General features: G+C 37.6%; 1 protein-coding gene across 2 annotated transcripts in view; it reads right to left on the bottom strand.

Annotated features, from left to right (window-relative positions):
* CERKL (CERK like autophagy regulator) overlaps positions 1 to 24,628 on the bottom strand; it is a 111,748-nt gene that overhangs the window by 22,829 nt on the left and 64,291 nt on the right. For both annotated transcript variants that reach the window (XM_044768618.2, XM_070508205.1), the window contains 2 exons: positions 9,836 to 9,967; positions 1,555 to 1,618 (listed from right to left, as the gene is read on the bottom strand). In XM_044768618.2, coding sequence (XP_044624553.2) covers positions 1,555 to 1,618; positions 9,836 to 9,967 — 196 coding nt within the window. The remainder of the gene's footprint in view (positions 1 to 1,554; positions 1,619 to 9,835; positions 9,968 to 24,628) is intronic.

Below are 24,628 nucleotides of genomic sequence, written 5' to 3' on the forward strand. Positions count from 1 at the left end.
TCTTTCAGTGTCACACTGCAAAATAACAACACCTGCCATGTGAAATAAACAAGAACTAAGTATGTTCAGATAAAGAGAAACATATTACCACACTGCACTTGAGCAATAGTCCTTCATCAGTCTGCAAAGTTGTTCTTAATCCTTGCCATAATATAATTACCAACAGAGCATATTAATAGATATCACGTTTAGCAGAACACTTCATAACATTGATGAGCAAGACCAGATCTAATACCTGCACTATCCATTATTCTCGTTATTTATATAATATTGCTTTGAAGCAAAGACTTATTTGCAATGCAGCCAGTCTCATATACTCAGAAGCTGTGTCTCAGGACTATGAATCATATTCAGGTAGGAGCTGGTGGGCATGATTTCTCCAACTACTTTTCTCAAATTGTATACTTGCAAGATAATTTCCTAAATGTAGCCTATTAATCAATTTGTCTAGCTCTCAGTATACAGCTCTGAAGCAGTCTCCTACCTCATACTCTTCATCCTCAATATTTATATAATATTGCCATCTAGATTTACCCCTCTGAATTAAATTCCTTTTTGAAAAATCATGTTTTACTTTCCAAACTTTCTTATTCATCCACTAATATTTCATCTCACCAAAAAGTATTAAGCATTTGTGAAAAACAACCCTGCTAACGCTCCATTTTGATTGCATCACTTTCCTCCCTAAAATATTCTAATGGTTCTCTGGGAAGAGTAAAGCCTTTCGCTTTGGTTGAAAGACCCAACTGCCCTTCCTGATATTGTGAGTCTTTTGTTGACCCCTGCTGATCACCATGTGACACAAATAATTCACATACTTGCCACCTTTAAAATTCTGAAAAATCCACCCTTGCAAAAAACCTTCCCTAAAAGCACAGGTTTTTGTCTTACACATCGATCCAGCACTATAGCAAATTGATTCGCCTAATTTCTAAAAATAGTATTAAAGTTTATGTCACTAGCCTTGTTTCTAATGTTTGCATGCCTGTGAACAATTTCTACACACACTCCAGCAATGTATTGCAGATCATTATGAAGAACATACTTATTTGGTAGCCACTAAATTATAGAAGGTAATTAAAATTAGCATCTTTTATTCATTCTGAAAATAATAGATTTATTTTTATAAAATGTTTACCCTCACAGCCAAAGTAACCAGGGGGTAGCTATCAATACTGTCAATAAATTTGCAAAAGAGGATCAGAGTACAGTTATGCCATTTGACCAATATAATATTTTCCATTAATGCTCTTCTAGATACTTACGTGGTTAAAGCCAAAAATTAAGGACTATAGAGGCAAGTGGGGTACACTGTGATTCCCCAGTACTTATAATTAGATTTCTCCTTTTGCTTTCCTAGGCTCAATCCTAAGAGTCGATGACTACGCCGTATTATCATCATTATTATCAGTAATTGTTATTATACAGGAATGAATGACATAGACACAATCACAATTTTTAAACAATTATATGTCCCAAATATGTGGCAAAAAACTAATGAAAACATTTAATAACATAAGCTATGTGACACATATAGATTAACAATAAACCTACCCATCAAATCCCTGTAGTTCACATTCCTTCAGGAGTGACAGAGCATGCCCTTCATATTCTGTTACTATTAAAAAAACAAAAGCACAAAACAGTGAAAGTTTTAAACAAAAATCTATACTTTTTAACTTGGTTTGGCAAAATAATATGATAAACATATGGTCAGGTCATAAAAGAACATTTATTCTTGACTATTTATATTTTAATCATGGGAAAGAGAATTAAGTGTTACTTGCCTGATGTGTTTTATGGCTTTATGTAAAAGAGGGTCATATATTTGTTCCAACTACATAAGTCATTTGGGGATATCCCACACACAGCAGTTAGATCATTTATCTTGGTGCCTGTCTGTTTAGTTTCCCCTAAATAAGACACATTTCCTTTAAATCAGAAGCCCAAGAGCAGCAGTATTTTGAAAATAAGGCATATTAGCTGGCATCAAACAGTCAATGTTAAATTGCTTTGGCAACCTTACATGAATAAATTAGTTGAAAGGTTAGTGTAAGATTTACATGCTAGAAGAATGTGTATCTGGAACTGCTAGACTAAAAAGAGGAGGAGTTGGATGTGAAAATATGAAGCAAAGCCAACACCAATGATAACAGACCCAAAGCTGAGAAGGAGGGTGGCATGGGCCCACAAGAGCCAGATCCTCCGAGGAAATGAATCTGTCACTCCCTATCGCTGTCTTCGCAGTCATGATGCCCTATGCAGTATTGTAAATGCCAGTGAAGACAGGATAAACTGGCACACTGCAGATGGCACCAAGCATCCCAACCACATTTAGCATTTTCTAGGGCAGCTCTGCCAGAAGAGACAGCCCAGCTGTATCCACCCATCAAAGATTTCTGCTGACTGACATGACATTGCAGATGGATTTTTTGTGTAAGAATGTGCATCATTATATGCAAGATTACATTAATCTTTCATGCCTGTCTGTCCCTGGTGCCAGCATGGTTCCAGTTTTTTCTACAATGTTTTTAGATATTGTTAGAAATTATTAGTCTTGGTGTCTAAAAGAATCATTCTGTATCCAGCAGCATTACACTGTAATCCTCCATAGTTTATTCAAATGCCGTTAATATTCACACGAATAAAACCTCTCTATTAAACTCTAATCAGAAGAAAGCTACAAGAAAACTAAATATAAAATATTAATATTAATAAACTTGGATGGTTAAGTTATCATAAATGACTGTGTGCTGATCATTCATTTATAACCTCAGCAAGTAGTTGCAACCTTAAAAAGCAAAATAATAAAATTTCTTACATATATACATTAAAAATAATTAAGGCCATTATGAAGAAATATTTATGCTGAGAATCAGTTTATCAAGTGTGCTTTTATACCAAAGCTTACTTTGGTAAAGCTTATAAATCCAACAAAAAATTAGTCTTAAAATTATGTTATGGCTGAATGCTATTTTTATTTAGGAAAATTTTGAAATAGTTCATTTTTTTCCTTTGATCTTGCAGGTGGAAACCATCTAAACACTGATGCAAATTATCCAAGAACAATAAGTTTTTAAGTGACACTGTAAAAGTTAAATAAAATGACAGATCTGGAACAAAGAGTCAGAAAAGATGAAAGAAACCTGACCATAATATAGTAGGACAATGAACAAAATGAATAAAGTTCTTGGCTTCAGAAAGATTATATTCTGGAGACAGACAACATAGACTAATTTTTAAAAATGAATGTAGACTATAAAGTAATAATAAGTGATTATAAAGAAAAATAATGTAGGGGAAAAGGAAAGAAAGTAATCTGGACTACTAGTTAGATATAGAAGAAATCAAAATATTTAGACAGGATATTCCAGGGATCTGGATTCAGAAAGAGCCAGATTCAAATCACCTTTGGAGCTTATTACTCCAAATCAACATGAAGAGTGAACTGCTAGGCAAATGCAGTTTCGAAAGAAAGTTACTAGCCTTTTCTCTCATCTACCTTCCTTTTCCAATGACATTGACACCCTATGTCCCTTCTATATAGGAAATTGGGAGTTTCTATTATTTACAAGACTTTGGACACATAGTTATTATTGCTGGGACCCTCCCACCCACCCCAACCTTCCATTTAAATATTACTTTCTCAGGAAGACAAGACTGCACGAGGGTAAAGTCTTGAGGTTGGTATTGAATGCTGAGGAGAAAACAGGCTTATTAAGTAAAGCCGGAAGAGATTTGTATCGGACATAAGGAAACATTTGTTGGTCTGGTGATAAAATTCTATAACGAGATAAGATACTGAGTTGTCATTTTCTTTCCTGTCCTATAGGTTCTTCAGACTTAGTAAGCTCAAAATGGAATCCGTTATTTCCAGCTTCAACTCTGTTGCCTCTCAATTACGTTGTTCTTTTTGTGTTTCATCATCCACTCCCCCCTGCCTGAGACAAGAAAATACCTTCTTCCTACAGCATCCCTCTCCTTCACTCTCCACAGCTACTGCATGGCTAAAGACAGCTGTTTCTGTCTTTTAATTGTGCTGCAGCATCCCAGCCGTCCTCAAGCCAATGCCCTAAATCTTGTCACCAACACCTTGAATGTGTATACGATGACAACCTCTTCTCCAGTCCCCCTCCAACCTGTATCCCACTCGAGGCGGAATGACTTTTCTCAAGCACATATTTGATCACGTCGCTTCCCTACAAAAAGTCCATTGATGACCATTCATTGTCCCCAGGGATAAAGTTCCAACTCCCTAATTGACATATTAGTATTAGAAATGGGACTGGCCATATTCATCCACAATTACTTAAGGGATAATAAAATGAATCTTTCACCCAGAATTCTCTCTCTCTCTAGCTGGATATGATGCATGAACATTTACTATCCAGATTTTTATTAAAATTCAGGTAAAATTGGAAGGAAATAATGCCTCAGCATACTAGCATCTTTGTGACTCAGTTTTATCAAATTGTCTAGCTTTCTGTTGGGTAAGATCAGAAATAACAAGAGGCATTTCCAAGGAAGGAAGGGCTTCAAGTAGAGACATAAAGAGCCAAAGATAAATGATTCAAAGAGGAGATTTAATAAAAGCATCAAAAGTTAGACATGATTCTAGAAGGAGAAAAAAGAAGAAAGTGACAACAAACCCCACTTTTTTGACACTTCTGCCCAGGGCCAGACAGGAGGTAAAATTAGCTGGTGACAAGGCACTCCCATGTGCTCTGAGCTGGCAGAGATCAAGGCTGCATTCAGAGAAGTGTCTCTGACCATGCTAATGATAACGAGCATGATAAGGTCTAGCAGCTTTGTTAATACAAAAATTGACTGAAAGGGATGGAATTGCCTATCATGAATAAGAGAGATCGAGGGCAGACATGATATCTATTTTCAGATATCTTAATGACTCTTGTATGCAAGATGGGGCACATTTATTTCGTTGATTTTGTATTACTACAAAAGATAGCATCAACTCTAAAAATTGCAAGGAGGTAAACTTCAGCTCAGAAGTTCTCCATGCAGCTGTCACCTCGCACAAAGGCATTTGGCCAAAGGGGCAGGCAGGTTTCAATCCAGCCTGTACTCCTGTTCAACATGCTAGGTGACCTTGGGCTGAATCAGTCCAGAAGGAAGGGCACCTTTTTGTAAGTCAGCACAAAGGAGGTGCCTTTGTCTAATAGGCATAAGGGCACAGCGACCCTGAACTCAAGATAAGAATGTCTATCAACATTGCCCAGTAAAGGCACACACTGAGTCCCACACGGTGCCCACGCCAAGGCTGAGTGGTCATCCATGAGGAGTGCCACACACCTGCACTCCACCATATGGGGCAAATTGACCTAGATGGCCTCTAAAGTTCTCTCCAGTTTGATTTCTCTCCTGCCTTGACTTTCACTTTATTGTCTTATGAATTATCCTATGAATCTACGATCTCTCAAAATTCTTCTCACACCTTTAAATAGTGTAATTCCTAAAAGTCCACTCTGTTTGAGGACGAAGAGAAAGAAATGGTGTCATACGCCAGCATGGGCTTACCATTCATGATCTTTGATTCGTACGCCAACAAGTTATTACGGAAAAATAACTCAGTTCTTTCTAGGTTCTAGAAGTTTTTCTGATCCCATTACTACATAAGATACTGCATTGGAGGTGGTAGCAGAGGGGGGATGTAACTTTAACTCGACTATTTCAAACGATGCTGATCTATATTCAGAAGTAGTTAGGGTTTCAGCACTAATCAAAATGAAAGAATATATTTTTATTAATGTGGTGAGATTCTTTTTTTTAACTGGAAGTTTGTACCTCATCCATTTTGCCCACCCTCACCCCCGACCTCTGGCAACCACCAATCTGTTCTCTGTATCTATGTTTTGGTTTTTTTCTTCTTTGGGTTTTTTTAGATTCCCCATATAAGTGAGATCATATGGTATTTATCGTTCTCTATTGACTTATTTCTAGCACAATGCCCTCAAGGTCCATCTATGTTGTCACAAATGACAAGATTTCCTTCTTTTTTATGGCTGAATAATATTCCAGGGTGTGTATGTGTATGCGTGTATGCGTGTGTGTGTGTACAACATCCTTTTTATCCATTCGGCCATCCATAGATACCCAGGTTTCTTACACGTCTTGGCTGTTGTAAATAGTGCTGCAATGAACATGGGGTGCAGAGATCTCTTCAAGTCACTGTTTTTGTTTCCTTCAGATAAATGCCCAAAAGTGAAATTGGATCATATGGCAGTTCTAGTTTTAATTTTCTGAGGAACATCCACACTGTTTTCCACAGTAGCTGCACCAATTTGCATTCCCACCAACAGTGCACAAGGGTTCCCTTTTCTCCATATCCTCACCAGTACTTGCTATTTCTCATCTTTTTGATAGTAGCCATTCTGGTTACTCAGAATGGCTCATGGTGGTTTTGATTTGCATTTCCCTGGTGATTAGTGATTTGAGCACCTTTTCATGTACCTGTTGACCACCCATATGTCTTCTTTGGGGAATTATCTATTCAGATTCTCTGCCTATTTTTTAATCAGACTGTTGATTTGTTTGTCATTTTTAAATGAAATTTATAGGAAAAACTACTTTATAATATATATATATATATAGCTACAATTTTTAAAATCATGCCTCATTTATATAGCACTCTCTTCTAATGAATTCATCATCATATAGGATTTATTATGTAATTCATACTCCATTTGGATTCAGCAATGCACACAAAATACATTAAAACAATGGTCATCCTGGACATGCAGAAAATATGTATGCTTTCTTCCTTATTCTTTCATATAAGATACTTTTCTTTCAAAATGTAAATTGAATCTTAACATTTCACAATTTATGAAAATGAAATGCACAGCAGCAGTATGACCATTTTCTATAGCACTTTATGATATACAAGCTAGTTTCAAATATATTACCTTTTTCAAACTTCAAAACAATACTGTGAGATAGGCAGTAAGATTCTAAAACTTTTCAAGTATCCACACATTTATTCAGTCCTTCACACAAAATAGGAAATATTTTTTATCTGAATACTTAGCCAATATACATACTAAAATGGTTTTATAAGCAAAAGATGCAATTTTATAATTTTGCCTGTAGGAGGAGTGTTAGGCACCTAATAATTAGCCATTCTGCACAAATACATAAGTAAATTCTAAATTTGCTTTATGTAATATTCTAATTTTATGTTAAACTAAATATAACAACATTTACAGATTTAGAAAAAAGGTCCTAGAACATAATATTTTTCTCTCCAATACAAGTGCTTTAAGAAAGAAAGCACATTCCTATCATTTACTCTACCTTAGGTGAGGCCTCCTCTACCAGTTTCCTTTCCTCCAATCTCTCTCTCTTCCTAATCGCTATTCTACTGGCAGAATCATCTTTGCTAAACCAGATTACAGCACTATGATAAAAACTTTACACTAACTTGGGATCAGTGCATGAGGAAACTCCTGAGTGGAGCATAAAGATCCCTCCATAATCTGGACACAAATTTCCTCTATAGTACATTGTTGGGAACCTTCCCAGAGCCCTTTTGCCCTTTTTTCTCACTAATAGAACCCAAATTCAGTTCTGATATCCTCAGCCTCTAGGAAGGTTGAGGGGTCCTACCCTCAGCCCATGGGAAGGGTCTTGATAGTTAAGAGAGTGATTGCTCCAGGTTGGGCATACATACTATGACAGTCAAACTGAAAGGAAGAAATGTTAATCCTTGTTCAGGATTAGAGCATGTTGGGTCTCTCTCTCACCTACACACACTTCTCCCCACCACAGTAGATGGGAATAAAGAAGGATCCAATCCACTGGCAACCATTTTACGATGATGGAAAGGACCAGATTTAATATGAAGTCAAAACTGAGGGAACTAGAGCAGCTATGAAAGAACTCTCAAGATGATATGGGTACAACACACACATACACACCCCCCCACACTTGTTTGTGTTCACTAGCTTGTCTTCCTTCCCTCACTTTTCTTCTGATAATGCACAGAAAACCATTTTCTTGCCTTCTCTGACTCTCCAAAACTGTCCAGTTCAAGTTTCTAGTTCAAATAATTATCTTGAGTCTTCTGATCAAAATTAATGTCACTCTCTGAGACACCATAGTTCTTTTATGCCTATCCAAATTATATTTATTTTAAATATCTACAGTCATGCATCACATAACAATGTTTCAGTCAACAACAGATGACATATACAATGGTGTTGTTTTAAGATTAGTCCCACACACCATAGGTGTGTAGTAGGCTCCACCATCTAGGTTTGTGTAAGTATACTCTATCATGTCCACACAAGGATGAAATCACCTAACAAGGCATTTTTCAGAACGTATCCCCATTGGTAAGTGACCTATGACTGTACTTGAATCCCTAATAAATTAAAGGTCACTCGAGAGCAGGTGGTACAGCTTATTCATCTTGTATTATGCATATTGCTTAACATAAGGCATTCAACAAAAGTTTCTTGAACTGAAGGGCATATAGTAACATCCATGTGAAACTGTTCTGGATATTAAATCAATGAAACAAAATAATGTTACTGAGTTTGCCAATAAGTTTATTCAATTTTGGTTATCCTAATACAAATTTCAAACTGTTCCTTCTGCCAATCTTGGAAAATCTCCAGTGAAAAGGAATGATAGCTATGAATTGTTTCTTTGTGTTATAAATCACCTTTAAGTAAGCCAAAAATCCCAAAGATGAAAGGTTAACTCCTTCACAACAATTTTATTTTAATTCAGAAATTCCTCTTGAGTTTTTCGTGGTAGTTTCTCTTGAACTTCCATTGTAGTAGATATCTTTTGGGGTGGCTGACCTTCCCACAAAGATTGCCTTTAAAAAATTTATTTTAAGAACTTCCTTCTACCCCAGTCCATCAAGTAACGAGATGAGGGCTTCAATGACCTTATTTACATAGTGACACCCATCTCCCTTGGTTATAGCTGAGCAAAGCCAGGTCACTGAATCCTTTCCCCAGAAATTTACAATCAGGACTAAGAGATGCCAAGTGCACTCTGGCCTTGTCTCCTGAGTAGACTAATATGAATACTCTTCATCAATTAAAATTGACTACAAATTTACACTGTGTGTTAGTGAAGCTACGTAGAAATAAGACCAGAAAAACTGAGGGCATGATTCTCCATAGCTTCAACTTTCCTTCTCAGTCCACCCCTGTGGGAAAAATTAGTCTCAAGGAAACAAAGAAATTTGGTCACCAAACTCAAAAGTTAAAAAGGATTTTACTGATCTTTGTATGAAATTTAGCTTTAGCAAATTTGTATTTTTGTCGGCACAAACATAAACATCTTTCTTATTTTAGACAATGAAGTTAAGCTTCTGGCTTCTCTAAATTCATCTAAAACCAGGAGGTAAGTGCTTAGTTTTGACCTAACCAGCAGGGGTCAGAGTCAGAACAAAAACCACCTAATGAAGGATTCCATGGAAAGACATCAAACATTTAAGGGAGCAAAAAGCAATTGCTTGCCAAACTGCAGAAATAATGTGTAAATAGCAAACATCTCAATGAAGACGTCAAAAAATGTGCAGCTACCTTTAAAATGATGCCTAATAATTTTTAAAGTCTGAAAAATGGTCTAAAGAGAAAAATATTGATACTCTAACAAAAATTACACAATAAAAAAAGAAAACAATAATTAAATTATAATCCTGTAGTTGGCTGCAGCGGGTTACAGAACTATAAAAAAGCTTTAGATATTACAGGCATCTTCTTAAATTTAGATTAAGAACAAATTCAGGTCATTTTACTTCCTTAAGTATGATTTTTTTTTTTTTAAGTGGCAAAATAATATTCTGAAAATGACTTACTTGTCACATCAGTCTTTATTCCTGCAATCTTCAACAGTGGCTCAACCTTCTTGTAATAGACCTGAGTAGCTTCTTTTTTGTGGCTTTGGGGGTTAAGGAGTATTTTTAACGACTTTGGTCTATTTGAAAAACCTAAGAGGAAAACATAAAGACAAAGTTATAAAGTCTCTATCAGTAGTTTTTCTTTCCCTTTAAAACCATACGCCAAGTCCAGTTAGAATGCTATACACTCACTTAAATAGCATTTTCTATTTTTATTTGAAATTACAAGAATATTCCTGAATACACCATTATTTTAAAATATTTACATTTTCCTCTCAGCTAGAAAGGTACATCCTTCTTAAAATAAATAATAAGTTACAACAAAACATTTAATTTATGAAAGAAAATGTGAATGAAAGCAACTTCATGAGTATTAGGCAAGATTTATATATATTTACCAAATCATAGATAATATATCCAATATTCCTTTAGCATTTGTTTGTGGGGAAAAAAGCAGTGAACTGTGACAAATAGAAAGGTCCATTTTCTCTCCTTAGATAAATGTGCTCATTATTAGAATTGGGCACTCCACTGACCCCAGGGCTACCCAGGCCTGACCTGTGGATGAGCCCACAGTGGAGACGTGTAAGCGGGGCCGGGTCAGGGCCAGCACCCAGAGCAATGCATGCTGGGGCCTCAACAGAGGGTTTAGGTTGGGCCAGGGGAGAAAGGACTCTTCCCCTGGGAATTGGAAAGCAACGCCTCTCAGCCGGAATTTGATGATGGTGCTGCCTCACAGTTGGGGCTGAGATTTGATACTACAATTTTCTGGGCTTGCAAGATGCTTATCACTTAGAACCCAGTTGGAGCAGGTGCAAAGCAAATTTTCTGTTGTTGGGAAGGGGCAGGAGGGACAGAGGAGCCAAAAGAAAGCTGACGACGGTTTCTTTCATGGAAAGCTGCTCTCACAGGGCCCCATTTCAAGGTTAAAAAGGCAGCTACTAACATCCGTTTTTAATAAAACTGTTACTAAAGCCAAATGAAAAATGCCCATTACACCAAAGTTACTATTTTGTGCCTCAAATAGAGACAATATTTCACTTCTCATCACATTTGATATAATAAAATCTTTCAACAGCACATTCCGGTTTGAATTCAGAGTGAGTATTGGATGAGAGAGAGAGAAACTCTTTATATTCTTGGTAATCGCCCCTGGGCTCCCTATTTTGGTAAGGGGCCTCTGTCAGTGTCCTAATCACCCAGTCTTGAAACCCCAAAACCGTGCTCATTTCCTTCCTTTTTTCCAATGCCTACACTCAAATGAGTGCCCAGATTCATGAGATGATAACTATTTGCTTCCATTGCTTCTGCCTTTCCTGGCTGTCGCCCTCAGGCTTAGTGTTCTTGGGGGCCACTGCGTGGGCACCTACCCTTCCACCGCATCCTTGGGCATCACAGCTCTGATGAGCCCCACAGTGTTCAAAAGCTGCCAAAGCTCATCGCTGCCTGCAGAGCAAGCCCGAGCCTCTTCAAATGATATTCAGAGCCCTCCCCCAAACAACTCCAACCTACCTTTCTCCCTCAACCTTTCTTCTTCCTCTCTCTCACATACTCAAGAAACATTTATTGAGCATTTGTGCTGAGCACTGGGAAGAGGGGCAAAGCAATTAAGATGCAGTTCATGCTTTAAAGGAGGAAGACGTCTCCACAAATAGACACAGCACCAGACAGAGTGACTTGTTAACAGAGAGGCGCAAGGCACCATGGGAGTGTACAGAAGAGGGTGGTTAATTCTCATTAGGGGTCTGGAAAAGCCTTCCTGGAGAAGGGAGTATTGGAGCGGGGCTTGTGGTTCATGCTGTTTTCAACTACTTAGAATTCCCTCCCCCTCACCCCTCATCCTACCCCTTAGCAAAACAGCAAGGGCGGGGCAAGGGAAGAAATTCAAAGCCGTGAGACCAGCATGGGCAAAAGCACAAGCTGAGCAAGTGCAGAGGTTTCTGCCTCATGCTCCTTGGACCCACTGTATTAATTGCCAAATGCCAGGAGTGCCAGGCCTTCCTTTGTTCAGACGGTTTTCCCTTTCCACTCCACCCTATCACTACTTCTGTGAAAACTCTACCATTTTTTCAAAGCTCACTTTAAATACCACTGTCTCACTGAAGCCTTTCACAATCACTGACAGAATTCACCTCTCTGGCTTCTCGCTGCCACTTTCCTCTATGTGCTTCTATTAACTATTTTTTATATCATTTATACATAAAAATTCTGATAAAAGACCCAATATCTTGGGACTCCCACTGACCAAACATGGGACGATACCAAATGGACTCAAGATAGTAATATATCATACTAAGGGGGAGAAGGGAAAACTCTGTCTTATAGCAGAATGATAATTCATAAATACGCAAGAAATTACAGAGTTAGAAAAATTACTATTTTCAACCATCGTTATAATAATGGATTCAGGCAAGAATCAGCAATAGATGCTAAAACTATCAGTGACAGTCAGTTGGGAAACAAAATATTTACTTATTCTTAAACTCTGTCCCTCATTATCGCTCTCATTACAAAGGGTAAAAGATACATTTACAGTAGGAAAGTCCAGCAGACACCATCTTAGGCAAGTGATCAAAGTTAACAATGCCCTGAATGGTACAAATGGACACATAGGCCTCGTGATGTGTGTTACACAGCACAGAGAAGGGCACATCACATCCACGGCATTCCTGGCCAAACTACGTAATGTGGATCTAACACAAAATGCTCAGACAAACCTGAGTTGAGGGGCATTCTCAAAATAACTACCTTAAACTCAAAAATGTCAAGGCCATGAAAGACAAAGAAAAGCTGAGCTACTGTTCCAGACTAAAGAGATGACAACTAAAGGCAGTGTGTGATTCTGGATCAGGTTCAAAAAAAAGAACTGTCGTAAAGGACAGTATTATTGCCCTTTAACCAGGAAGGACTAAGCAGATAAATCTAGAGCGCACTTTTATTAAAACATGACAAGGACAAGAAACTTGTTCTCAACCCCAGAGCCCAAGAGTCAGACTAAATATCCAAATTAAGTTTACCTTTCCTGGTAAATTTGCTGGAACACCCTGCTTCATTTCTCAAGCAGGGGGAGACCCGGTAAGGAAGGTGTCTAGGCACCAAATGGCTCCCCCAAATGTTATCATAAAAACCAACTTTTATTTCCCCCTCTTCCTACATCATGGCCATGGGGGAATAGCAGAAGTTTGTGGAAATGGGAAACAGTCATTTGGGGCGTGTGAGGGTGAGCACATCGTAGTTAAAGTCTCGTCGGCTTTAAAAACATATGTGTAAAAGGACATATGACATGTCTTTGAGACACAATCCTCTTAAGGCAGGAAAGAGGCTAAAATTATTTTTTAAAGATTTTCTAAAAAGCTTTAAGCAAAATAACTGAGTCTTAAGAATAAAATTAACAACAATAGTAATGAAAACTAAATTAATCAGAAAGTTCCATTTCATAGACATTCTGGTACTATAAATTGAGGTCTTTTTAAACACAAGTCAATAAGGGCAACTTTTCACCAGAACATGTATTCATTTTCCCATTCCTCTTTTCTTTTTGGGTACACTTAATATGATAATTATGAAGCTAGAGTCGAAGTATATACAAATTAGGTAGTAATTTGATACAAATTCATAAATCAGAATGGGGATTTCTATTGAATAAAGTAGAACTTTTTAAAAACGTTTTTCATTAGGTGGAATAAAGAGATAGAATATTTGAAAAATCTCCAACCTTCTTTTCTACCATGCTCCCTCAAGCCTCCGTCTACTCCATTCAGTTCCTTAAACTCACCACACTCCCTCTACCACCGGACCCTTGCACTTGCTCTCCCCTCTCTCTGCCCATGCACACATTCCACAGCCACTTGGCCCAATTAACCTCTACTCTGTGTTTTGATCTCACCTTATTCATCACTTCCTTGGAGAAGACTGCCATGGCCTCCTTGGCTATGTGACTTTAGCTAGGTCATTTCCCCCTTATGAGTTGTCCTTACAAGTCCATTCACTTGCCAGTCTTGATCCTTACACTGTTGTAATTTTACATTTATTTATTTGTTCTCCCCTATTGGACTGGAAACCCTCTGGAATTCTTCTCCGTGTTCTTTCTCTTTTAGTGCAGGGCATATAATAGATGATCAAATATTTGATGAATGAATAAAAGGGTGATGTTAGCCTCAGGCCATCTAGATAACAATGGCATCCATTCATTTATTCACAAATTATTGCATGCCTAGTATTTGACAGGCAGGCTTCTAGAAGCTGAGCTCTGTCAGTAAACAAGAAAGCCTCTGTCCTCATGAAGCTTCCACTCTAGTTTTGGGAGACAGAAATAAACAAGAGAATTCAGAGTATGTCAAGTGGCAATAAAATCTAAGGATAAAAATGAAGCTCACAGGGAGGACAAAGGTACAAGAAATGACTTGCTGGCCAGGGAGGGTCAGGCCACCCAGAGCCTTGTAGGCATTTACAAGGACTTTGGCTTTTGCTCTGAGAGAGAGGAGAAGCATGGAGAATTCTGAGCAGTGCAGCATCATAATCTTGGGTATTAAAAGGATCACTCTAGCTACTGTGTGGAAAGTGGATACAGTAAGGGCAAGGACTGACAAAGTAAGAATAGTCACGATATTCCAGGTGGAAAACGATTGTTCTTGGACTGGAAAGGTTGAAGTGGAGGCTATAAGAAAAGTTAGATTCTAGATACATTTTGAAGGGAGCACTGACAGAATTTGTATGCTTTTTGGATATGGTATGTGAAAGAGAACAGTCAAAGATTAGTCTAATGTGTGGCTGGATAAGAGGAAAATGAGGACATAAGATGGGTAAGGACTAGTGAAAAAGTGGTAGAATCAGTAAGTTGTGGTCTCAGTGGGGCTAAAGGATTTTGGAGTTGGGGGAGTAGATCAGGCAAGCTAGAAAGACAGACGGCAGTAGCCACAGGGAGGGTAGGATGCTTGAAATTGAGACTGAATTATTGCTTATCACAATAACAAGATCTGAGGAACTTCCATATTCATCAGAATCACCAGAAGGGCTTCTTAAAACACAGATTTCTGGGTCCCAGCTCCAGAGTTTTGGACTCAGTAGTCTGGGGTGGGTCTCAGAATTCATATTTAAGTTCCCAGGTAATGCTGATGATGTTAGTCCAGGGACCATACTTTGAGAACCACTGCTCCAGAAATATGATTACAGGAGGAGGTAGGTGAATTGAAGCACAGGTCACGATCTTTGAAGGACAAGAGGCCGAAAACTAAGAGAAATCTACAAAACACACAGAATTATGACATCAGTAGTGTTGGAGGGAGTAGCAGTGAGATAGGAGCAAAAGTCTTCAAGAACTGGGAGAAGGATGCAGTAGTCTGTACAGGGCTACAAAAGTAGTGCCAGCTAGTGGTGTCTGATGAATTGAGCTTCAATGCTGCAGATTTTTACGCTGAGAAAATAGTCCCAAAATAGCAGTAAGATGCAAGGAAGACATGAAGACATCAACAACACTTCCAGGACCAGTTGTACAAAATGTACAGCAGAAAAAACAGCCACCTACTTGAGATGGCAGCAGAGGAAGCCATAAGCTCCTAGAAGAGCTATGTCTCTCTATTTAAGCAAGAAGGTGAGGGGAATATTTGGAAAAGTGGTTAAAAATATAGGAGATTTTGCTAATGATGGACCATTCGTTCCACAGGGCAGAATTAAATGGTATCTGGGGTTAAGGAAAGTGGAGAATGGGGTCAGGTTAGGGGGTACAGAGAGAGAGCCTTAGAGGGATGGACGTCCAGGTGTTGAAGGGCCCTAGGCAGTGATATGGTGGGAAAGAGATAAGAATTGTTTGCAGCAGTTGGGGTTAGAGATTAGGAGGGTGGGGAGTGGAGTCTTACCCCAAGCATATGGAGCTCTATGAATTTTGTCTTTCCTCCAGCCAATGTCAAAGCTGGGGAAGGAGCAAAACTGCCTGGAGCTAGAGTTGCTCCAAAGCCCCTTTCCTTCTCAGTCAGTGTTGGAATCTGAACCCAGGTCTGTCTGAGGCACTAGGATATTCTCTTCACCAAGTGTTCTCAGTGCAAATGTTCTATATTTGAGAACAACATGCCCAGTTGTTTTTGTACAGATTAAAATATACACATGGTATGGGACTGAAAATCTCCTTATTCAACTCATTCCCTGAAATCCAGTTCCCCTCCTGGGGGACAACCACCGGTATCACTTTGAGAATCTATTCTATACATGTAAGTCATGTGCTACATAACAGCATTTCGGTCAATGACAGACCACATATAAAACAGTGGTCCCAGGAGATTAGTACCATACAGCCTAAATGTGTAGTCCGCTACATTATCTGGGTTTGTGTAGGTACACTCTGTGATGTTCACACAAGGACAAAACCTCCTACTGATGCATTTCTCAGAACTTATCCCAGTTGTGAAGTGACGCATATCTGCATACGTTGTGGCTTTTTACATAGATGGCAGCATCCCTACCTGCTATTCTGTATCTTGCTTTCCCTTTTACAATATTTTGGAGATGAGTCCATATCACTACATAGAGTGCCATCTCACTTTATTTAAAGCTGCCTAGTTTTCTTTGTATGGACGAAACTCAGTTTAACTAGTCCCCTGGGGATGGATATTTAGATTGTTTCCAATCTTCCTTTACTGCAAATAATGCTGCAAAGAATGTCATTTGGCATCTATTTGCATAAAACCGCAGGACAAACTTCTAGAAGTAGAATCATTGGATCAAAGGATATGCACACTTGAGAGTTGATATTGCTAAATTACTTGCCACAGAAACAGTTTCGTGTTGTGACCAAAAAAATGGACGCTAAAGTAAAAGTAATTGGCCTTAAGTCTTGGCTCTTCCATTTACCAACTGTGACTTTGAGTTACTGTGTAAATGTCTCTGTTCTTCAATTTCCTTATCTGTAATATGAGGACAATAAGAGTACTTCTCACAAAGGGTAACTATGATGATTAAATAAATAAAATGCTTAGAAAAACGCATGGCACCTAGCAAGTTTTCAATTAGTTTACCTATTATTATTTCTACCAATTTACACTCCACCAGGAACTTAGAGTGCTTGTTTTCTTACACCCTTATAAATCCAGGATGTTTTCAAACTTTCTGATCTTTGACAGTCTGAGAGGTGAAAAATTGCATCTCACTCTAATTTCAACTTACATTTCTCTTATTATGAGAGAGCTTGGAAACTTTGCAAACGTTTACGAGCTACTTCTATTTTTCCATGAACTGTCAGTTTATATCCTTTGCCAACTCTTTCTTTGTATTGCCTTTGTCACGTTAATTTCGGCAGTGCTTCATACAGTAAGAAAATCAACCTTTTGTTTGTTAGATGAGTTACAAATACTTTTCCCAGTGTGTCATTTAGTGCCTTTAATTTTATTTATGCTGCTTTCTTTATGCTGAAAGTTTTAATTTTTATGTACCTATAGTTGAATTTATCTGTCATTTCTCTTATGGCTTACGGGTTTTGTGCCGTTTTGGGCAAAAAAAAACCCTGGATTTTTCTTCTAACAATTTTGCAATTTCAATTTTGTATTTTACTTAATCCTGACTGAAATTTATTTTGATAGAAGGTTTAAAATTGGGATTTGACTTTACTTTTTTCCAAATGGCTACTACCTGTACCAACATCACTCACTGGGTAATCTATCTTTCACAGATTTTAAATGCTACCTTTAGATTTACGAAATTTCTTGATGTGTCTGATCTCTTCTGAATTATCTAGTCTGTGTTCTACTGATCCATTCATATGTTGGGACCATAATGTTTTACATATTGTAGTTTTATAATACGACTTAATAGCTGATAGGGTTGCTCTCTCCTTATTACTTTTAAGAATTTTCATGTCTATTTTTGCTTACTTTTACACATGATCTTTAAACTCAGTTTGTCTTGTACAAAAAAATTCTCCTGGTATTTTCTTGGATTTACATTGAATGTAAATTATCTTAAAGACAATAATACTTTTATGAGAGTCAATCTTTCTGGGTAGAAACATGGTATAATCTTCCATATTAATTCTCCTGTGTCCCACAGTACCATGTTAGACATTTTTCAGATAAGTTCTGAACAATTGTCTTTTTCATCTTTTCTATTGCTGCTGTCAATATGTTCCTACTTCCTTCTCCTCATTGACTCTTGACAGCATGTATCAAAATTATTATTTTCTACATGTATCACTTTCTTTAATTCCTCATTGTTCCTCATAGATCTTCCCTCTCTTCTCTTGGATTTTCCAGGATAATAATTATTTCACCTGCCAATAATGGTAATTTTACTTTCCCCCTTCCAATTGTCATATAAATTCATTTTCCACCCTAGTCTACTTACATTGGTTGGTTCTACCAGAAGAATGTGACTAACAGTGCTGATAAAGGATAATCTTGTCAGTTCTAGAATTTAATGGAAATATCTCAAATGTTTCTCCATGTAGGCTTTAAAATGAAATATATATTTATCATGTTGATAACAGATCCATCTGTTCTTGTTTTATTAACAGTTGTTTGACATTCATAAGTAAGACTCATTATAGTTTTCCTTTTTTGGACTCTCATTGTCAGATGTTGGTATTAAATTCACGCAAGCTCTACAAATAAAATCTGGGAGTTTCCATTCGTTTTCTATGTTCTAGAATAGTTTAAATAGTATTGAAATTTCCCACCATCCCTTAAAGGTATGGTAGATATCCCTGTGAAAATATCCGAGTCAGTGCTTTTTTTAGGAGTACCAAAAAAATTTGTTTCTTTGGTGGTAATTGGTCTATTTAGATTTTCTATGTCTTCTGGAGTCAGTTTGGCCATTTTTATTCTCCTAGGCAATGTACTCATTCACTTCATCCTACTCCTAGGAGGTGGCCCATATTGCCTGCTGGGTCCTAGACACCATCCTCCTACTGAGTAGCAATAGCAACACTATTTCCCCCGATAATCAGAATTGATCACCTTTGCCAGCATAGCAACTTTATTATTTTTTTTTCTTTTGTTGGTTCAGTCATATGGTTCAATATTATGGCCAGATAATTCTCAATGTCCAATTCAATTGAACCATTTTCATGTTCTGTGTAAAAGTATTCTTCTCCCATATTAAAAGCTGTAGATCAGCAGAGTTCAAAATTGTAGAGGCAGGAAGCAAAAATATTATGAGTGGATTACTGGAGGTGAGAGTAAGAGTTTACACTTCTACCTTCACTCCTTAGTTCATAGACCCATGTATTCTGTTTATAGAACTAAAAATACTTTAATATCATAAGATTTTATCTCCCAGGTGGCATACAACATAATAAATAGGAAACATGGTAAGACCAGTGAATCTCATAGTTATCAGCCAACTGCCTCACTTCTTTTGATGTAAATGAGTCCTTTGATCAAAAGCAATATTGTATAGGATGCAAATTCACTGAAGAAGGCATTTAGTAGGGCCACAGATGGTAGAAACACGGTGGATGGGAAATGCAAATCCATGCCTAAAGTAAACATTCAAAGCAATGAGGGCAAACCACTGACTTCCCCAGTGGAGGGGATCCAATGTAATGAACCTGCCACCAAATGGTTGACTGGCTGCTCTGAGATATGGGGCTATATCCAGGGCTCAAGGCTGATCTGTCTGCAGGTAGAGTACTCAGCAATGGTGGAAGTTAAGTTAGCCTTGGTAAGCAGAAGTGCTTGCTGTTAAACCCATATATTTTTCCCATCCCTGCTTAAAGGCCACTTTGTTTATGTGTTCTCTGTGCAAGCCCTGGGGTTGTTCTGAAAAGATGCTGATAGCCATCTATAGAATGGGGCATCTCGCCTACTTGATTATTTCCTCTTCTGGAAAAAATTCACTTTGATAAGCATTTACATAAAACACAAATCTCATATTCTGTTCTTATTCCATGAAAGTCATCCATATGTTTCTGCCTCATACATTCTTGTCATCAACCTTCCAATCTTTTTCTTCCAACTTCCTGACTATCTGGCTAAGCTCTTAACCACTGTCCATGCATTGATACACACCAATCTCTCTGGCCATCACTCCTTAACAACCAGTATCAACTGTTTGAAGTTCTGCCCACCAGAAGGATTTTCCATCCCTGTTATCTTTTAGGAACACTCTTGAGTGGGGCTGTAACGCTTCCATAGCTCGCTTTTATTACGTCATGCAGAACTGTCTCTAAAGTAGGCCCTACTTATTTCTTCTGGTCATAGAAAATGTCTCATGAGACCACATATGTGGAGTGAAGAGAAAAAAAAGCAGAGCAGCAACAGCTGTAGGCCACCAGTGTATTCGATGTAGTAGGTCCTTCTTCTCTAGTCCTTTCATAATATTATCTGTATAAAAACGCTCTCTATTTAAAATAGCTAGACTATTTTATGTTTTATACAACTCAACTCTGATCAATACAGGTGTCTAATAAACATCTCAAAGTTAACATTCAAAACATTACAAAAATTCTAATTTTCCCCACCAAATCAGGTCTATCTACCCACAGTCTTCCGCATCTCACTTAATGACAACTTCAACCTTCCATTTGCTCCAGTCAGAAACTTCACTTTACTCTGAAAATTATAATTAAAAATAACTAATTAAGCATTTATCTTTTACTTCCAATAAGCACTATATTTCTGGATAACCAAATAGTACCAGTTGCAGAAGCAACATCCTTTTTTATAAAAGAATATCACTAATTTAGAAAGAATGATTGAATTAGAAAATCTCCATGATCTACCCCTAATTAAGTAATTAGTTCAGACAAGGATAATTAATGCATGTCAAAACCATTAGATGAAATATTTATTGAGAGCTAGTCATTCCCCTGGTCCCTGAGTACCACTCAACAAATTATCTACTAGTTTCAAAAAGAAACATTACAATGGAGGGATCAAGCTGTCACCTCCTTGACTCACAGATCAATCTTAGCTGTGGGAATCCATCTCAGCCTCATTAATAGTGGGATAGTCAGACATTATGTACTACCTGAGACGATGAAATATGAAGTACACAGTACCATTTATGAAGTATCCTTGCCCAAAGTTTCCAACATGAATCTATTAAGCTTTCAGATTAAAACTCCAGTTTATAGGAAATATGTGGAATAAAAGAACAAGTTAAAGGATACCACCAAGAAGCAATCAGATAGTGGTAAAGCAGTGCCAAAGTACCCAAAGTGTGGTCTCCAGAATGACAGCCCAGCATCACTGAGCAGCTCATCATTAGAAAGGCCCACACCAGACCCACTGAATCAGAATGTCTGGGAGTGGGGACCAATAATTCGTGTTTAAATAGGTTCTCTAAGTGCTCCTTATGCACACTAAAATGTCTACAGGGCAAATAATTGAGTCTCTTTCATAAGTCAATGTCAGAGACAATAAAAAGATGAGGAGGGCAATATTATAGTGTTGCAGTTTAAATTATTGAATTCAGCGAATGACCCTTGATTGGACACTAACTGATGCAAATAAGCTATAAAAGATATTTTGGAAAACATGGAAATTTCAATATGGACTAGGTACCACATGATAATAAGCAACTATTGTTCATTCATTTGGTAGGGTAATGATATTTGGCTATTTGTAAAATGTGTGTTTTTAGAGCTGCGTACTGAACTACTTCTGGGAGAAATGCCATGACGTCTACAATTTACTTTAAAACACATTGACAGAATAAAATGTTTGGAACAAATATGGAAAAATGTTAAGAACTGTAGAATCTAAGTGACAGAAATATAGGTGCCCATTATAACGTTTTTTACATATTTTCTATAGTTCAACATTTTTTTCCTAATAGAGTAAAAAGATCTTGGTGTCATCCTTAACTTTTTTTCTCGTAATATCCCCCATATCCACTAAATCAACAAATCCAGCCAGCTCTATCTTCCAAAACAAATCCAAAGTCTGAGCACTTCCCACCACCTCTCCTGCTCCCGCCCTGATTGAAGTCACCGTCTCTGGCCTGGATTATACCTACTTAACTGGTCTCCTGCTTCAATCCTGTTACCCATTCACATAGTCCACTCTCCACTCAGGAGCCAGAACATTCATTTTAAAAGTAAGTTATATCGTGTCAGTCCTTTGCTTAAAACTCCCAAACGGCTCCCCATTTTTATAGAATAAAAGTCGGAAACCATACAAAGCTTGCAAGACCTTTCATGCTCTACTCGCAGCAGCCTCTGTGACCTCATCTCCCATTGCTTTGCTCCCTGCTGACTCCACTCTGCACATGACTTTCTTGCTGAACATTTTACTCTTACTGTTCTTTGGGCTTGGAACATTTTCACCTCCAAGATCCATATGGCTCCCTTTCCCCATTACTTTCAGCTCTCTTCTGAAATTTAATAGCCAATGAAGGCTGCTTTGACCACCCTGTGTACAATAGTAAATACTTCCATCTCATTGCCTGGTAGTACATATCATCATTTGACATCATAGAAATATAGTTGATTTTTTTCAACTCTTCCTTCTCGTGGACTAAACATTCATGTCTCCTCCCCCAGCAAATTCATATGTTGACACCCTAATCTCCAGTATGAGGTATTAGGAAGTGGGGCCTTTGGGAGGCAATTAGGTGAGGAGGGGTGAGCCCTCACAAAAGGGATTAGTACTCATAAAAGAGACCCCAGAGGGCTCTCTAGCTCTCTTTCTGCCATGTGAAGACACAACAAGAAGAGGGCTCTCACCAGAACCCGACCATACTGGCACCCTGAGCTCAAACTTCCATACTCCAGGACTGTGAGAAATAAATTTCTGTCGTTTGTAAGCCACCCAGTCTATAGCACTTTGTTATAGCAGCTTGAACAGACTAAGACACCCCACTATTGCTAGAATATAAGCTACTTGAGGTCAAAGACTTTGCAATTCTGCTCTCTGCTATATTGCTAGTTCCTAGAATGGTATCTGGCACCCAGTAGATGCCCAATAAATATATATACTGAATTATATTATTTTTAAAAGTAAACCAAAAACTAAAGAAAAAATAAATTGTAAAACAATTCTAATTGCATTAAAGAAAAAAGATCAATACTTCAAAAGTTATTTAAGCAACAAGCTTTCCTTTTTAAATTTCCATGATGTAAAATAAGTCCAGAAATGTAACCACTTATATTAATTCCTAAAATAAAACAAAAAGGCTAAGGCAAATACAAAGACTCAAAGATTTATCAAAAGTAGGTTTTACAATAGACACCTCAATTTTTTGAAAGAAACATTTAGCATGGAAAAGTTAACAACTTCTTATTGCTGCCAAGCTAAGCTTTTAAAAAATAAGAAGTAATTCAATTCCCATCTCATACTTACTCACTATATCTACAAACTTAAAACCAGTAAAGAATTATATTTACTAGCTTGTGAAATCTTTAATAAATTAAATTTTACAGCAGCAATGAAAATGAACACTGACCCTTTTGCTCAGAATCTAAAATAAATCAGTTTGCCTTTTAGAAACAAATCATCAGTTATAAATAAAATCAGAGAGTGGACCTGAAACAAACTGCCTTTAATCTGCACAGCACTAGTTGGATTTGAAAAGCAACCTGGATTGTCTTATCCTAGGCTTAGACTCAGAGTGCTGTCCCTCAGCCCCTCAGGGCACTTGTGCTTCATCATCTCCCAAGAGAAAGGAAAATGCAAAGAAGTCAGTGACCAAAGGGATGGCATCGTGAACGAGGATGAAGCCAAGACAAAATTCACCAGTGGAGACTGCCAAATGACTTGGTAAAATCCTCTCTCCTAAAAAGAACTGTAACAATATGAAAAGCACTTGGAGACACTGAGAACTAGGTTAGGAAGGTAAGAAAGAGGAGAAAGTTCTTTAAGTTTTAAGAAATTTAATTAATTTATTAAATAAAAAGGAGACAGTTTGTGAGAAAACAGACATGTGCATCCTAGCCCTCTGGCCCAAACAATAAACATTTCCGTATTATTACAGAAATATAATACACTGTAAAGATTTATGTAAAATCACCAGCTACAAAGAACCCTATGAAAAACATTTTTAGAACGTCACAACACAAAGCATTAGGCAGTCATGACCTTGTTCTTCTCTCATCCAATTATGACAAACTGTTTAATATGAAAGTTATACTGAGACACATAAATCCGCTGAACTCCTTGAAAAAACAAATCTCAAAGTGATAATGATCATTTATTCATAATTTTACAATAGTATTAGCATCCCCCAAATAGAAAACCCAAGATTAAAATATAGCTATGATTCAACATTAATATGCAACTGACTTGGCTCTCAGTCCTTTGGTAACCTCTCAATTCATACTCTAGAGTATAGACCTTTTTAACACGCCAGTTTGCAATGAACCAGCAATGTAAAACAGAATGGCCAACTGTTCCTCTGTTAGTAACAAATGTGCTAATATGTACTAGTTTAAACTTGATCTATCAGTGAGTCAATGAACCATGAAGGGTGGGGGTTAATCAGGGTGTTCTCCAAACAAAGGCTCAGGAGATCGGTGGGGACGCCACTCCCAGACTCACATCTGTGCTGTTTTGAGTGCAGCATGATGGAAATGGCATGGTGTTCATCAAAGTTAAGAGCCCAGAACCTCGTCATAGTCTTGCGTATACTCACAACCATTTTATACAGGAAAGCAAACAAATCGTTGCAAAGAAAAAACCCAAACACAGGAAATAAAACCTCAGTTAGCCACACTTCTCAGGAGTTATTAATATTAAACCGTGCCCAGTTAATGTGTAACAGTAATGGTAAAAGCTTTTCATACACAAGATTTGACAACTTCGCAGCAGAGCTGAAAGGTGGAGATAT

Source organism: Equus asinus, chromosome 4, assembly GCF_041296235.1.
Source record: "Equus asinus isolate D_3611 breed Donkey chromosome 4, EquAss-T2T_v2, whole genome shotgun sequence".
NCBI lineage: Eukaryota > Metazoa > Chordata > Mammalia > Perissodactyla > Equidae > Equus > Equus asinus.